Genomic DNA, 16,936 nt, shown 5'->3' with positions numbered 1-16,936 from the left:
CCCTACGCCACCCTACAGGCCATTTTCATGCGCACGCATCCACCCCAGTGCCCCAGTCGCTTGGCCTCTGGGTTCGGGACCGTAGATGTCCCCATCATCTGGCCCCGTCTGTGCCGTGGCTGATGGGTAGAGGTTGGCTCGCTCTGTTCTGTGTCCCAAGAGGTCTTGTTGTGTTTCTTGAATGCACAAGCTCAGTCGGGGTTTCCTTCAATCCGATATGAGCAGAGGCCGGGGAGGGAGGGCTAGAAGGGAGGGGACAGGGTCGGAGCCACGTGCCGAGGTCTGGAGCTTATAGGAGAGAGGTTGCAGGGGGAGTGTGATTGGGGGTGCGGGGCCGAGGCGGGCTGTCCTGGGGTGAGGGGCTTGTGCGAGAGAGGGCGTGTGTGTGTGTGTGTAAGTGTGTAAGTGTGTGTGTAAGTGTGCTTTGTGGGGGGCTGAGGTGGTGGGGCTGTCCTTGAGCTGTCCGGCCCCTCCTGTGCCCCCAGGGAGGGCTCTGCGTGCCAGGCTGAGGGGGCAGCAGTCAGAGCCCAGGACTGGGAAGTCGTTAGTGGGGACTGGGGCCAGCCAGCTGCAGCTGTCCCGTTACATCACAGCGATTTTTATGCCGAGCCTGGGCCCCTCTTCAGGGGATCCCGTTGGAGGCTTCCGTGACTTTCTAAATCACTAGCCTCTCCCCCCCTGTGCCTCAGCCCTCCCCCCACCCCCATTTCTGCTTATTTCCCTCCCTCCCCACTTCTCTGTCCACCCAGGGCTCTGACAAGTTTACGGATTCTTGGCTAGGGCCTGAGCTGAGGAGCGAGGCTGATTTGGAGAATCCTAAACAGGGCATGGCTTTCTCCTTTCTGGAAATATCAGGGTCCCTGCACTCCCTCCTACCTTAACCATGCTCAGGCCTGGGAAGAATGTCCTTTCTCACCGTCCGGAGGAAGGGGTGGGTGAGCTGAATCTCTGTGTTTATTGGGTGGCCCAAAGTGACACCCAATACTGAACTCAGAACGCCAGACCCGAGCTCTCAGGGGCTGGCTTGTGTGCTCTCTGGGTCCCTGGAGCTGAGGGACAGCCAGGCAGTAGAGCTGGGCATTCTGTTTCAGACAGGAAGCCTGGGGCTGAAGGATGCTCTGCATCAGCTGGTTCCCACCCGGAGGCTCCGCAAGTCTCGAGGCTCCTGTTTTTAGGTGAACTCCCCACCGGTCTGCTCATCCTAGTGGCTGCTGCGTGGTTAGGGCCTGGACTTGGGAGCCAGAGGACCAGGGGTTTGAATAATGCTTTTCCCAGTGCTCTCTGGGTGATCTTGGACAAACCTCACAACTCCACTGAGCCTCAGTTTCCTCCTCTAGAAAATGGGGCGATAACAGGACTTAACAACGTAGGTTGTTGTGAGGGTTGAATAGAATAGTGTTTGGAACCTCTCCACATAGCAACTGCTCACGCCGCCATTATGATCCCTTCTGTTGGAACTGACAGGACCACGCAGTGCAGCCTGGGACACAGGGTTGGGCGTGCACCCTCACTTGGGAAGGGGCTGTCTAGCTGCTGTCTAAGGAGCGGACTTTGTGTCCCCAGTGTGTCCTAGCTCGCTTCCAAATCTCTAGGCTGGTTGAGGAGCAATAAATGGCTGGGGGTCTCCTTACCCCCTGCATAGAATCAGAAGGTAGGGGCTAGGTTGGTCCTCTGGGCTTGGCATCCTGGGAACGCTACCCCCACCAGGGGCTGGATTTGGCATCTCAAGATGGGCTCACTTTGGCTCTCCCAGCCGAGAGGGAGGATGGCTGTGCCCTGAAGACAAAGGCCTGGTTCTCCCACCAGTGCCAGGAGAGAATGTGTTATCTTTGGGCCCAGGTGGTCTGGCCTGAGTCTCTGGGCTGGTGCCGTCTAGGGGCCGCCCCAGCCCCCATGTCTGCTGAAAGGCAGAAGCTGTGGGCAGAGATGGCAGCCATTCAAGTGGACGCTGGCCCTCTGAGCGGCTGGGAGTGGGGCCAGGAGGAGGGGCCGCTGCTGGCTTTTGGGTGGTCGTTGGCAGGACGGAGGACTGGGGTGCAGGACGCAGAGATGGAGGGCGGGGCTTGGGGGAGAGAGAGTTGGGCTTCAGGTTGGGGTTCCACCCCACTGGGAGCCCCACTCTCCTGCCCTGGTCTGTCAGCATCCGAGACCCCGCTTTGCCCAGGGAACCCGCTGCCACCATGAAGGGCCACCCCTCCCCTCCCTAGTGGGCTGACCTGTGCCCTCCCTGCCCCATCTCCTGGGCTTCCTCTGCCCTCTTTCCCTCTAGGCAGCTGGGCTCGTGGCCAGGCTGAATGGAGCTGGGTTTGGGGAACCCTCCCGGAGGTTCGGTGGTCCTTACCGAGGGGCAGTAGGAGGGGGAGGTTCCCAGGTCATAGTAGGGGGTCTGCAGGACCAGCTGTTGCATTTCTTTTTCTTCCGGCTGCACCTGCTGCTTCCCTGGCTCCAGGTGGAGAATCTGGAAGAGAAGGAGGCCAGCGGCTGGCTACCCGGCCTGTTCCCTGCACCCTGCTCCCTGCAGCCGTCTTGGACCCCCCCCAGTCTGGTTCCCATGCATCCCCATCCTGGCACTCACCACGCTCGTGGCTGTCTGGGAGGCACAAGTGATCAGCACAGGGTCAGGCATCTGCTGGGTACTTGATTTTTTTTGTTTTTAATGAATGAATGCACCGAGCAGTGGAGGAAGAGCTTCCCCTGTGGGCCCTGGGCAGGGAGGGAGGATCCTAGTTTGTCATTTCTGTAGGGGGAGGGGAAAGCCTGGGCCACGGCCTCTCACCCAGGCCTGGCCTTTTGGGAACTGGCCAGGGCTAGCACCGTGCTGGGGACTGGTCAGAGGCCCATGCATGTGGGAGGGCTCTGCCTTCAGGTGGCCATCTCCCAGTTTTCCTCCCCAGCCCCCCATTCCAGGGCCGCAGGCCCACCTGGATGTCCTCAGGTGCAAGGTGGCTCTGCCTGCGGTGGGGAGGCTCCAGCTTCTGGGAGGAGGGCATTGAAGTCCTGGGGGAACAGAATAAGGCTCACATAGGGGGTTCTGTTCCAGGCAGGCCATCTGACAGTCCTGGTCCCTGACGGCCCCCCAGTGCTCTGCTCCCAGGCAGCTTCCCAGATGGTCTGAGCTTGGGGTGCGGTTACTCAGCATAGCTGGGTGGAGGCTGAGAGTGCCCCTCCTATCTCCCTGGGCATCTCTGCCCCCAGCCCAGCCTGTCCCTCCCTCCAGCCCGGGTATGGGAACCGTGTGAGACTCCGGTGTCCTGGCCTGGAGGACAGTGGGAAATCCCGAGGATGCATTCGGGCTACGACCAGGGTGACGGGAGCAAGACCTCAAGTGCAAAGCTTATGGGGGCCCCAGAAGTCTCGGTCATCACGATAAATAATAGTTGAATACAATATATTTAAAAATAAAATTAATGCAAAAAAGTCCAAGACGAACAAAATACCAGCATTTTAAAATAAGGTAGAAGGGCACCTGGGTGGTTTCGCTGGTTAAGTGTCTGCTTTCGGCTCAGGTCACCATCTCACGGTTGGTGAGTTCAAGCCCCACCTTGGACTGTGTGCTGTCAGCACAGAACCTGCTTTGGATCCTCTGTCCCCCACTTCTCTCTGCCCTTCTCCCGCTCATGTGCGTGCGCGCGCGTGCACGCTCTCTCAAAAATAAAAATATTTAAAAAAAAATAAAATAAAAGTTTAAAAAGTAGGATTAGTATTACTGATTTTTCCTTTCACCTTGTGCTCCAAAATAGCTTGCATGATACTATTTCTTTTTTTTTTTAATTTTTTTTTTTCAACGTTTATTTATTTTTGGGACAGAGAGAGACAGAGCATGAACGGGGGAGGGGCAGAGAGAGAGGGAGACACAGAATCGGAAGCAGGCTCCAGGCTCCGAGCCATCAGCCCAGAGCCCGACGCGGGGCTCGAACTCACGGACCGTGAGATCGTGACCTGGTTGAAGTCGGACGCTTAACCGACTGCGCCACCCAGGCGCCCCACATGATACTATTTCTGATCCTGTCTTTACTTAACATGTTGACATTCCGTTCACCATGGACTTTTGCCTTCACCCTTTGTCAGCGGCTGGGGTAAACGTGTGTAAAGCATTTAACCTGTGTGCCTCGTTTCCTCATCTGTAAACCGTGGATTAGAATCGCACACCTACTTCTCAGAAAGGGCAGCGGCAGCTGAAAGGGGGCGTCTGGGTGGGCCGATGGGTGGGCTTGCCAACACTCACCCGCCACAGTCCGGCTCCATTTGGTTCTTCTGCTGTCGGTGATGCAGTATGAAGATGGCAAGAGCCACGCCAAGGATGAGGACAATGGCCACGGTACCCCCTAGAAACCTGGCCACATTTCCAGGGTCTTCCTGGGGGAGGGGCTTTTCTAGAGCCGAGAGAGGAAGGTGGAGAGAGAGAGAGGTTGAGAGAGAGAGAGAGAGAGAGAGAGAAAGAGAGGGAGAGGACTCTCGGAGTCGGAGAGGTGGGCACAAAGCAAGAGAACCAGACCCTGAGGCAATGCCCCAGCCTGGTCCCCCTCCCCCTCCCCTGTCGTGCCCCTCCTCCATCCCGCGTCAGTTCTGGGAGGGGCTGGCCCAGTTAGGGTGGGGTAGACCTCCTACTCTGGCTCCCCAGGGCCCCATAATCTCCGACTCTGATCTGGGGATCTGGGGCATGGAGATGGGGGTGGGGGGTGGGGAGCCAGGGCAGGCAGAGGGGTGCTCAGAGATGGGGGTCCCCACCCCCTAATTCTATCTCTGGCCCTGCAGGGAAGATTCCTGTTGAGGAGTTTAATTTTCTTCCCCTCCCTACCCAATTAAACAAGCAAATGAACTAATTGGTGCTTTGCCCTCCCAGCTCTGGAGAGGGAGGGAGGACTGAAGGGAAGGCAGAAACGCCGAGATTGCAGGGGGACCCTGGGTTGGTGGCAAACCAAGTTTGTCCAGCGTGGAAGCTGAAGAACTCAGAGGGCCTCCGTCTAAGCCCCGGGGGCTGTCTGGACATACCTGGCTGTTCTCCCAGGAGCATTAGCCCCACGGTCAGGAGTGGGGCTGGGGTGCAGGAGCTCCTCACCACCTGCTCTGTGGTGGGTGGGGCAAATCAATCTCTCTGGGCCTGGGAAAGCAAGGCGTCCTGGGGGCTTGTGAAGGTTTGTTGACTGATTTCCCAGCCTGAGCCAGAGCCACTGGCTGTCCCTGAGGGCAGAGACGCCACGGGGCTGCTGGAAAGGCGTCTATGGCAGGAAAGTGGGGAGCACACGCTGCTTTCTGGCCCGGCTCTGCTGCCCCAGGTTGGCATGCAAGGCCACGGCCACGCCAGGCTTTCTTTTCCCTCCCTCTGCTGGGCTCCATTTCTCACCTCTGACCCTTACATCATGCAGGGAGGAAGGGACTGGTGGGAAAATCATAAATGCTTCCTCCCCTCTTTCCTCCCTGCACCGTATTATATATAATTAAACACAAGAGCACCTGAATAGGGATGCTAAATTGCAGTTTGCAATAAACATCACGGAGCCAATTTTCCTGAAGCGGGATTGACAAGCACCCGCCTCTCTCTGCTCCATCCCAGTGCCCTGACTGAGGCGGTGCCCGGGGGAGACCTCAGCACCAGCCTGGCTCCCAGCGAGTCCGCAGCCCCTCTCTGGCTGGGCTCCTGTCCATCCCCAGCCGGTGGGCTGTGGCCCCATTGGGAGGGCAGTGTCTGTGTGTATCATGGGGACTCCAGACACCCTGGACCCTGTGCCAGCACCGTCTCTTCTTGACTGTCACAGCCCCCTGGGTGGGGATAACTGCCATCAGTTAAACAAACCTGCCCCCTTTGCTCCAAACCGTAGCATCTTAGTACCCACCCCACCCTCCTTCCTGGCCTTTCTTCTTTATCCTCAAACCTTCCTGCTTCCTCCCCTGCCGTCTTCCAACTCTGCTTCTCCTTTGGTTTTGCAGGCACTTCTTTGCTCCTCTGCTGCGTTCCAGGCACTGTTCTGGTGCCGGGCAACAGAGAGGCACAGGCCCTGCCTCTGAACGCCGCTGGGTCCCACTCATCTTCCTTCTGCCTCGTGGACAGTTCGCAAGTACGGCTGCGCCTCCCTGGCTCCCTGTGCCGCCCCGCCGGTCCACACCGCCAGCATCCCCTGAGCTGCGGACCTAGCCTCCCTGCTCCCAGTCTTGTCCCCTCTGAGCCCTTCTCCACCCTGAGCCTGAGTGATCTTTCTAAAATCAAAACTCATCAGGCTACATCCCTGCTTAAAACTTTCCAAGAGGCCCTCGTGGCCCCAGCGAAGTGTCTGAGCTTCAAGGCTTTGACCTGGACCCTGATCATTCTGGAGGAGGTGACTCAGTGCTTCCCATGGCTCGGCTTGTGCAGCCCACCCAGGCTACTTGCAGTTCCCAGTGGCGGTGGCGAGGCGGGGGTGGGGGGGGGTGGGGGGCGCGTCCCCTGCTCCCTCTCTCCGCCAGGCTCTTTCTCTCATGCACCCTCCTCGCCAGGCCAACCAGTCCTCTGGGGGAACCCTCCCTTCTCCTTGGCTGGAATGGGCATCTTCCTTTTCTGATATGACCGTGAACGCGTGTCTGGTTAGCCTCTGTCCCCCTAGTCCTCTGCACAGCACCTAGTATGTGGGAAGTTCTCCGGAAGGGTTGACGAATCAGTCAATGCTCGCTTGAACAAAGGCAGCTGGCAGTTTCTGAGCCCGCCTGTCCCTTGGAATCTCCGCTCCCACCAGGGGGTACAGAATCTTCAGCCCCTCTGCACTGGACCTGGGAATTCTGTTTCTGGGGGCACAACCCAAACCTATCTTCCCGTTTCCTCTCTGCACAGCGGAGGCAGGCTGGCACTTCAAAGGACTGGGTGGGCAGAGCAGTGGGGGAAATGAACAAAGAGGCATTAGCACAGGTACCGGGTCTGGCTCACACGGTTCAGGTTTCTCTCCTCCCACAGCCAGCTCACCATGGGGCTTGGGGGCAACCCCATGGGGGAATGCGGGCAGGAGGGAGAGACAGTTTCACATCGGCCCTGCCTCGGCTCCCTGCTTCCAGGTGACCTCCCCCTGGAACTCTGGAGTCACTTTAGCAGAAGAGGGAGGCAGCTGTCCTTCTAAGGGGCCTTCTGTCGTGCTTACAGTACAGACAATAACATGGTAAGTGAGATTGTGAACGCGCCAGTGTGCGCATCGGGGAAAGGATCATAATGGGTGGGATGCTGTGGGCAAGGCCTCAAAGGTGCCAGGACCAGAGTGGATAACTCTGGTTTTGTTCCCTCCCAGCTGCCCTCTCTGCATGTCCCACCCTCACAAAATTGGAGTGCAAGATCCCAAGAGCCCCTGGGCCCTGCCTGATCCCCCTGGAGGGTGCCCCCCTGGTGGAAGAAATAATAGCAGAGGAAGAGTGAGAAATGGAGACTAAGGAAAGACAAGGAGAAGAGATTGGCCTGAAGTCTGGGCCCGGCACCTGGGCTGATGTGGGGTTGGTTTGATCCTCACATCAAGCCTGTAAAATTAGATAAATGTTACTCTCAAGGAGGAAAACAAGACTCAGAGAGGTTAAGTAATTTGCTCAAGGTCACCCAGCCAGTCAGTGGCAGGGTGGGCACCAGAACCTGCATCTGTCTGACATTCCCTGATGAGGCTGCGGGTCTTCTTAGTAATCCTGGTCCCTCGTATGGCAAGAAGCGGTTCCCCCACCCCCCTCGGCAGACACATCCCTACCGACCCCCTCGCCTTGGGTTGCTTTGTGTCTGAGCCTCCCCTTGACAGCTGTGAGGTGGGGGCCCAGCACTGGCCCCAGCTGGAGCCCTGGCACTGAGCCCTCAGACATTCTCTGGTTACACCGGGACGAATCCGCTCCCCCAGCCCCAGCTCCACAGGCTTCAGGGCAGGGCTGGTCACCTACAGGCAGCCGGGCCTGGCTGGGGCTGGAGTGCAGGGCCTGGGAGAGGGGGGGATCAGTGTGCGAGGGAGGAGGATCCGGAGAGCATCTCCTGGGAGGCGGGCTGGGTGCTGGGCTGAGGCTGGTTGTGTTGGCCTTATCCTACTGAGAAAGCTCACAGAGGTCAAGTTGGTTGTCCAGAGTCCCACAGCCAGGAACGCCACAGCTGGAATCGGACAAGGTCGACTTCTGAAATCCCTCTTTCTCCTTTTGTCCGCAGGGCCTGGTGTCTCTGTGACCCAGGAGCCCCTCCCCAGGCAGCGCCTGCCCTCGCCCTGGCTCAGGCCCCAAGGACCACCTGCCTCTGGCCTGTATCTAGGGCCACGCCAGTGACATCTCCAAGCCTCCGTGTTCTCACCTGTCACATGGTGACATCACACCTGGCTTTCCTGCCCTCTGACTGAGCAAGTGAAATCCCCAGGTAGGACATAAACACAGACCTAGATTCCAGTCAGGTCAGTGACTTCACAGCGTGCTCGCTTGCTCCGCCCACTGCCCCTCCTTCAGTTCAATAAACTTGTCCCGAGCACCTTCTATGGTGCCAAGCGCTGTGACAGGTGCTGGGGGGCTTGCCCCTGGCTCGGGGGGGGGGAGGGGGAGTCAGAAATGTACACAAATAAGCACCGTCTTTTGTGATTCCTCAAAACAAGTCTGTCCAAGGCCCAGGACAGGTGTAGAGAAGAGAGTGATTAGCTCCGGGAGTTCATGGCTTCACACAGGAGGCGCCTTTTGAGCAGGGTTTTGAAAGCGTACGAGGAGTTTACCAGGAGAAAAGAAGACGAGCATTGAAGGCAGCGCGAGGAGCGGTGCAGGGACACGTGTGTGAAACGTGGGCTGTATGAAGGAAATTCCAAGGACTGGATCTGCTGGGAAATGGGATGCAAGGGGAGACGGGCAGGACAGGAATCTGGGGCAGGGGTGGAGGCAGACCCCACTCAGAGGTTTAGATTTTACCCGGAAGTGATGTAGCACCTTCTCTCCTGCTCCCCCGGCCTGGGGACAGAAACACTGCCTTCTCAGGAGCTGGACTGACCAGGGCTCCCTTGTGATTGCCTCTTAATGAGCCTCTCGGGGCAGCACCCGGCCCTTCTGCTCACAGAGCTGTCCTGGGGGGGGGGGGGGGCACCATCAGCATCCTGTGACGCAGGCACAACAGGTGTTTCTGGGGGACCAGGAGTTTAGAGGAGGCTGGTGTCTGGATTTGGCCCCAGTGCCCCAAGGTAGGACAGGCCGGTGGAGGAGGGGCTGTTTATACTGCTTAGGGCCTGCCTGGTGGGTCAGAGTCCATCTGGCTATTTCCCCAGCCCAGGTGTGCAGGAGTGGCTCCTTCCCGATGGCCAGAGGCGGGTGGCAAGGGCTTGAGCGAGGGCGCTCTGGACCACTCTCCCCTCTCGGGAAGGTCTGAAGGCCCCCCAGCAGTCTCATGGGTACCCCGCATTTCTAAGTGCCAGACGGAGGCAGGGCTCCCAAGATCCATTTTAATCTTGTCGCCGTACAGAATATCAACTGTGAGAATACAGGTCCTGATCCACAGGCGATAGGGGGCTTCTGACCGCACAGGCCAGGGCACCACTGAGCCTGGGACAGTGAGGGGCAGGGAGCTTCTGGCACAGCCCTCTGCACTAGGGAACCAGCACTGGTATCCCTGTAGCCCTGTGGCCTTGGCATCGAGACCAAGCTCCCAGCCTGCCCTCCAGGGCCCCGCATGAACTCCCTGCCGGGCCGCACATCCCTTCGCACAGCCTGGTTGTGCGTTCTGGCTTGCTCCAGCTCTCTGCGTCTCTCTCTCTCTTCAATTCTTCCTTCCTGGGACTCCTGGGTGGTTGCTGTAGTGCCCCACTTGGAGATTGTGGAAATCTCCTCCCCTTTGCCCGGGAGCAGACGTATCCCTCTCTTCTCCAGTTCGGCCCCTACGGGAGGCATTTTCCTCTGACCCAGGGAGGTGAGGGAACCCACCCAGAGGCCTGGAACTGATGTAGCCAGCCAGTGGTTACCTTGGACTCAGCCAGGCCTCTGCCTTGGCCTTCCCTTGGGCTATAGAGGCAGGAGGCCTGGCCCGTTAGCTTATAGCCTGAGGTGGCCCTCGGCTGGTGCTGGGGTTGAAGCTGGGGGAGTCCCCCGCCTGCCTCTTCCCTGGGGTGGGCTCCGGGTCGCTCCCTCTGCCTTGGACTGCGTTGCACTTCAGCCCTGTATCTGCCCTGGTGTGTATCAGGATTAGCGCAAATAGCCTTTTTCTCTTCGGCCACAGAATTTGCTAGGTTCTGAACCCAGGTGGCGGTCCCTTTGCGGTCACCTTCTTCAGACCTCCTAGTTGGAGCCTGGAGGCTCCAGGTTGTCGTAGCCCTCCCTCTCATCTCCCTCGCCCCTGACTTCCGTTCCGCCTGTCTCGAGCAGACGCGGATTATGGAAGGTACTCGGCACAGTGATTGGCACATAGTTGGCATGTAATACGTGGTCAGTAGTTTTGTTATTAGTATTCAATAAATGTAAATTGATGGTGATGATGTTGTTGCTGACGGCGATGTTGGTGCTGATAATGACAGTGATGATGTTGGTCCCTGGAAGCTTGGCGTCCTTACCCAAACCCCATGGGCCCTGTTACCCCCGAGGCCACACTGGCGTATCACTTTTATCGTACGCATGCACTTTTACTTCAATGATCTCATTTGAGCCTCCACCCCTTTGCCTCTGTTGCCAGGTGGGTAAGTGGAGGCTCAGAGAAATTTAGGAAAATGCTCAGGGTCACGCAGCTCACTGGTGATGGATATGGGACAGGAACCCAGGCATCCCCTTCCTCAGGGCAGTGCTCTGACCCGCCCCCTCGAGGACCCTGACTCGGGCCTTTTTCCTGGCCTCTGCTGCCTCCATTTCTAGGTATATCTGCGGAGGAAGACAGGCCAGCTGTCTTGAGTTTGCCGCTTACGTAGCTGTATAATCTTGGGCAATTATGAAACCTTCTGAGCCTCAGTGTCTTCACCTGTAAAATGGGAATAACAGGGTTGCTGTCAGGTGTAAGTGAGGTAATGGATGTTCAGGCCCTTAGCCGGTGCCTGTGCTTACTTACTGCTAGGAAGCTTTGTTTCTAGGAGGGCAGGGACATGTCTGCTCCTTGGGCAAATCCCAGGCAGCCGGGGCTCCGACCTCTGCTCTAATCGTGCCTGTTGGCCTCTTAGCCTTGCCCTCAGCTTTCCCTATACTTTGCCAGTTGTGACCCACAGACCCCAACTTGCGTAGGGCCGTGCGCGGGCTCTAGGACAAGGGGTCAGGGCCTCCCACTCTGGGTGAGCATGTGCAGTGTGAGAGACTATGGCACTCTGCCCACCATGTTCGGCCATCTGGAATGTTCTCCCCCGTGTCACCAGGCCTCCCAGCCCCTCCCACCGGCTCTTCACACCTTGAGTTGTCATTAGGAGAAAAAAGGATCCTGAAGAGGCTCACTTTCCCAGAAGCTCACCCCCACCACAGGGTTTGTCAGAGCCGCCTCCAAGGTCAGGACCAGCTGGAGAGAGTTACTGAGATTTCACGCACATTCCTAGGGGGAGGAGGACTATCTCTCTGATGGGGATCCTGCCAGGCAGGGACCTGACCCCCATCCCTCTCTGAGGGAGGGGATGAGTGAGGGGTATGCAGCCAGGGGGTAGGGCTGGGGGCACAGGGAAACCATTTATCTGCCTCCACCCCACAGGGCATGGTCGGTCTGCGGTGTAAGTGGTGGTAGGGAGGGCGGGGGTAAGAAACAGTCTGACTGCCCCTCCCCCACTCCAAAATACACACTACCCCAGGTCTCAGAAACAGCCTGTCCTCTGAGCCCCCTGCTGCCCGTTCAAGGGGGCCCATCACTCCCTCCCGGTCTTGGTGGTACCCAAGGAATTCCTCACCCACCCCACGAGGCCCAGGGCTTCCCCCGTGTGGATTGAGGATGGCCTGTGAAGGGCTGTACCTCTTACAGGCTCTTCTCTTCCTGATGACCCTCTCAACAGGCCCTGACTTTGGGGTGGGGGTGGGGGTCCTCGACCCCCTCTCCCCATGCCACGTGGCCCTGCCAGCCTGAACTTCTTGCCACGCCAATTACTACCCGTAGGGCCAGGTCATTCTGTCACTTTATTCCACTGGGACAAGCTGAGCATTTTTCAAAAGGAACGTTACTAGGAAAATAAGAACAGGCAGGCAATAGGGACCCCTGGGTGGCTGAGTCGGTTAGGCGCCTGACTTCTGACTGCGGCCCAGGTCATGATCTCACCCTTCTCGAGAGTTGGAGCCCCACATCGGGCTCTGTGCTGACAACTCAGAGCCTGGAGCCTGCTTCAGATTCTGTCTCCCTCCCTCTCTCTGCCCCTCCCCCGCTTGCACTCCGTCACTCCATCTCTCTTTCTCAAAAATAAATAAACATTAAAAAAAAAAAAGAACAGGCAATATAAGAACACAGGAGTGGCCAAGTTCACGGAGAAGCTATTTCTTCTCCTAATGTAATTTGTCATCCAGCCACAGACTCACTAGGAATGTCCGAAGGTCAAGTGCTGCTGGCAGAAAGCTTGGGCTTCCCTGGAAGGAAGTGAGGTCCCTGTCATTGGAGGTGTTCTAGCAGGGCCCTGATGGTGCCTTGGTGGGAGGTGATTTTGAAAGGTCAGTACATAAGGAGGATTCTTTACATCCACACTGAACTTCAGGATTTACGTAGGGCTTTTCAGCTGTTTTCTGATGTCTTTGGTATAATCCTAGAAAATAGAATATGGACCACTGTCACTGTTTTACAGGTAAGAAAACTGAGGCCTAAGAGAAAAGTGGCTTTTTCAAAGGTGCCTCGAGGTAGTGACCACCCTGGCTGGGATTCACATGGGGAGGCCCCTGGGGTACAGCTGCTTCAGCTTCAGGCCCCACCCCGCTCCTGTTCTGCCCCCACCAAACTGGAGGTAAGGGTGGCCCACATTTGCAAGGTACTTAGGAGGTGGCCAGAGGTGATTCTGGAATTAATGGCCTTCAGCAGGGACAGTGGAGGCCTCACTTCCCCCAAAGGGCATATTAGCATGACAGACTGGGGTGGGGATGGGGGTCTCAAGGCTCCTAGGAGGGGCTAGGAGGGCAGGGGACCAGAAAGGGTAGAACTCCCAAAACAAAGGCAGGAAGCCAAGGGGCAGTCTCCCTGGGGGTGATGAGTGTTGATGGTCTAGCAGTCTGTCCATCCCAGGCAGGGGGCCCTCCATCATCTCAGGACCCCACATCACAGCCTCTCCTTGTAGAAAATCTCCCACATCAAATGTAGAATGAGAGTAACCACAGCACCATGTGGAGTTATTGAAACGAGAGGGGATTTAGATATGAAAATGCTCATGCTAAAATGTAATGACCCTTAATGGCTTTTCTCTGGGCCTTGCCAAGGTGGCAGGCACAGAACCCCTCCACTCAGGAGGGGCTCTGGTTCTTAGAGGGGGTGTGTTGGGGCAGGTTGGCGATGAGCTTCGAAACCCTAGGGGGCACAGAAGACTCCAGAATTCTGGAGGACTCAAGACCTGGACACATCTAGGAAGGCGAGGAGGAGCAGGCCAGCTTAGTTCCAGCAAGTTCTATGAGTGACACCATGGGACGCCTCAGAGAGATGATTTGAGTCATCTGTTTTCCCCAGGGGAAAACAATCTCAAAGAGAGAAGTGGGGACACCTGGGCTCCAGGTCCTTCCTGGAAGACATGCTGGAGGACGTCTGATGGGGACTGGGCTGTGAGACTTGGGTGGGGGCGTGGGGCTGGGTGGGGGTGGCACGGAGAGGGTATTTCCTGTGCATAGGTTCCTCAGTTTTTCCCTACCTACCCCTCATGGTGGCCCTTGAAATAGGGGTTCTCATCTCCGTTTTATACTCCTGGTCTCAAATCGCCAAGCTAACACGACACAGATTTGGTGGCTGCACCCAGGCCTGTGTAACCCCAGAAGCAGGCCTGCCCGCCAGTGTTCGCAGGTGTCTGGGCTGTGCTTTAAGGCCCTGGAGCACGACCTCGGATGGGACTGTGTGTGTGTTCAGTGTGTTTTGCAAGTTACAAACCATTGCGAAATCGTGAGGCACGGTGGCATTTTGGTTCTTTTTAATGTGAAGTTCGGTACGTTGCAAAGAGCACTTGGCTTGGCGTCAGAAGGCCTGGGTCCAAGTTATGAGTCGCCTCCTCACCACCTGTGTGACTTTGGGCAAGACACTGAACTTCCTGAGCCTCTGGTTAATCATCAGCTAAATGGGGCCGGGAGGACCTGCCTCCTGCTTGCCTCCCCAGCTGGCCGTGAGAATCCTGGGGCACAGAGCTTCCCTTCCTGCAGCCCAAGGGGCCTGGCCTCGTCTGGTCGATTCCTGCTGCACACGTTTGCATGGAGGTCCTCCCGGTGCTGGGCGTTTGACGGCTTTTGCAGATCATTTCCGCTTTGCAACGTCATCTTTGGTACTATCTTTTTCCAGGAAACCTTTTCCCGGGAGCCCCGCCTGCCTCGGATGACTCCATCTGATAGCAAACATGGTTCCCACAAGCCCGGTTGTACCCGCCTGGGGCACTTGCTGCTTTGTGGGCGTACTGAAACTTGTGTCAGGCCCAGGACCCCCCCGTGCGTTAGGCTGGTGTGGCCCCTTCTCCTGGCCCTCCTCCTACCCTGTCGTCAGGACGTGGCTCTGATCTTCAGGGTCTTGATGGTGGCAGGCAGTGCGCACGCTGTAAAGCGGTTAGAGACACAGCTTCTGCGGCCAGGCCGCCCCCTTCCCGTGCCAGCCGACTCTGTCACTCAGCAGCTCCCTTCATGTCTTCGTTTCTGTGTCTTGGGATGATGGCACGAATACTACCTTACCTCCCAAGGCTGAGGTAAGGACTTCTTATCATAAAGTCCTTTGAATAGTGCCAGGCACTTAGTGAGCGATATTGTAAGTCTTAGCTAATCAGTAGAAGCCCTTGGGTCATTCTGTAATTTCCAAACATTACGTAACGGTAAGGAATTCTTACGGTTATTAGCCTTCTAGGACTCAACTTCCCCATTTGAGGATTGGGGCAAATGATCTTTGAGGTTCCTCTGGTGTTAGTGACTTATAATTCTAAAACAGGTAGGTGAATGTCTTGCTTGGGACCCGCATGTGTTGTGCTGTAGGGACCAAAGCACAGGGCACGGGGGTGACAACCAAACGCCCAGGCTTCAGGACAGAGAATCCGGTAGCTGGAAGGTGATGGCAGAAAACACGCAGGAGGAGGGGCAGACGTTAGATGGTGAGCCTTCCCAACCAGGGTGGCCCTGTGTGCTGTCTTTATCTGGAGCCTGTAGGAAGGCCAGGACCAGCCAGCTGGGGGCCCCGGTGCCCAATGGGGGGCTGGGATGCCTCCTGAAAGAGCTGTTTGTAAGGGACCAGCACTTCTCACTGATCAAACCCCCCAACTTTTTCCTTCTCTGGAGGAAAACCCTGGAGACAGACAGACAGCGGCCACAGTCCTTCTTGGGGTTCTGGCCTTCCCCCGACCCTGGTACTCCCTAAGTGGGTTGTCAGAAGAGACATTCTCACCCATTCTCATTGTGATCTTCTCTGTTGGGGACCCCTTCTCTGCTCTGCTCAGGTAGGTCTTTGCTCCGTTAGCAAGGCAGATTCTTCACTTCTGTGCAGAGGAGGGCAGAGCAGGGAGGCTCAGCAGCAAGGGAGGTGAGAACAGCCCAACGGGCTGCTGTCCACCCTCCCACATGCTCCCACTGCTCCAGCAGGCCGGACTCTTCTGGAAGCTTCCCTGGCCACCAGCACCCTGGACACCTGGTCTCAGGATCACTTGTAGTAGATAGAGGTGATGGATGGAGTGTGGTGACTCATCACTGTCCTGCCGGGGAGCTCTGGGGGACCTGCTACCCCAGCCCCACGTGGTGTCCGGGAGAGGCTGCCAAGCTCCCATCCTCCAGGCTCTTGGTTCTCCATGCAGGTAGGCATGGGCTCAGGTGAAGAGCCTTGCTGGGGAAGTGGCCACGATGGAAGGAGAGCCCCAGTCCCAGTCCAAGGCTCTTCCCAGTGTCTACCTGCCTCTTGCCCGTCCTCGGGCTCTGACATCCCTCCAACCCATCACAGCCATCAGTGAAAACTGCATCTGGGTGTGGCTCACCGTCCCCTGCCCTTCTTGTGAAACCCCAGGAAGCCCGCATTGCTTAGGAGTCAATCCAGGCAGCAGAGGAAGGTTTCCCAGCTGGCCCCACCCAGCGTGGCCATTATGGCACCTCAACACCTCATCGTGGCCACAGGGCATCACCCTGTTTTGTGTCAGGATTGGCATTTCCTGATCGCTGGCCCTTCCTTCCTGCTACTCGGGGGCTCCTCCAGAGACACACCATCCTCCCTCCACTTCTGGCTCTCCCCATCCTGTCCTGCCTCCCCAGTGCCTCCTGGGCCCCCCAGAACAGACACCTGAGGAGGGTCACAGCATAGCTGGATGGACACCAACCCCTCCTCCTGGGAACGCATGACAATGCATCTTCAAGCTTTTTTTTTTTTTAAAGTCCTTTCAAAACCCCAACTATCAGATAGTCATACGAAAATGTGCTTGACATTCTTAGTCATCAGAGAAAGGCAAATAAAAATCACAATGGGATGCCACTACGCCCTTGCCAGAATTGCTACAACAGAAAGACCAGATGGTATCATGCCTAGGCAAGGAAGTTGAGTAACTAGACCCCCTCATATTCTCCTGATGGGGGCATATATTGGCACAACCACTTTGGAAGACTGTTTGGTTGTATCTGCTAATCCTCATTCTACTCCGAAGTATATACCAAAACAGCAATGAACGTCGTGTGCCCGAAAGTTACATATAAGAATGCTGTAGCAACTTTATTCATAATTGGCCCAAACCGGAAACAACACACACAGTATCTATTGATGACAGCATAGAAGTAATATATTGCAATATATTCACACAATGCGATATTACACAGCACGCAAAAACACTCCACGTGGATATATCTCACAGATATCATATGGAGTGAAAGAAGCCAGATAGACAAGTAATTGTATACTTTGTACGATTCCATTCATGCAAATTTC

At 56.7% G+C, this 16,936-nt stretch overlaps 1 protein-coding gene and 1 long non-coding RNA gene across 4 annotated transcripts in view; one reads left to right on the top strand and one right to left on the bottom strand.

The window, feature by feature from the left end:
* Positions 1–16,936, bottom strand: part of NECTIN1 (nectin cell adhesion molecule 1) — a 93,970-nt gene that overhangs the window by 6,910 nt on the left and 70,124 nt on the right. Inside the window, exons 6-9 of one of the 3 annotated variants that reach the window (XM_086678872.1) lie at positions 4,226–4,373; positions 2,922–2,997; positions 2,342–2,458; positions 1,613–2,062 (exon numbers count right to left, since the gene is read on the bottom strand). In XM_086678872.1, coding sequence (XP_086534998.1) covers positions 1,736–2,062; positions 2,342–2,458; positions 2,922–2,997; positions 4,226–4,373 — 668 coding nt within the window. In that variant the 3' untranslated portion in view covers positions 1,613–1,735. Of the gene's footprint in view, positions 1–1,612; positions 2,063–2,341; positions 2,459–2,592; positions 2,704–2,921; positions 2,998–4,225; positions 4,374–16,936 lie in introns of those variants that run through there. The other 2 variants (XM_086678875.1, XM_086678876.1) reach the window with 2 other exon arrangements.
* The window catches only part of LOC147576927 (uncharacterized), a 253,624-nt gene that overhangs the window by 228,778 nt on the left and 7,910 nt on the right, over positions 1–16,936 (top strand). Inside the window, exons 5-7 of the long non-coding RNA XR_015241302.1 lie at positions 5,929–6,056; positions 7,021–7,121; positions 8,129–8,329. This is a non-coding gene — a long non-coding RNA (uncharacterized LOC147576927). The remainder of the gene's footprint in view (positions 1–5,928; positions 6,057–7,020; positions 7,122–8,128; positions 8,330–16,936) is intronic.

Source organism: Puma concolor, chromosome D1, assembly GCF_028749965.1.
Source record: "Puma concolor isolate L17-30 chromosome D1, mPumCon1.1.hap2, whole genome shotgun sequence".
NCBI lineage: Eukaryota > Metazoa > Chordata > Mammalia > Carnivora > Felidae > Puma > Puma concolor.
The sequence above is the reverse complement of the archived record's forward strand: the minus strand, read 5'-3'. Positions and strand labels throughout refer to the sequence as shown.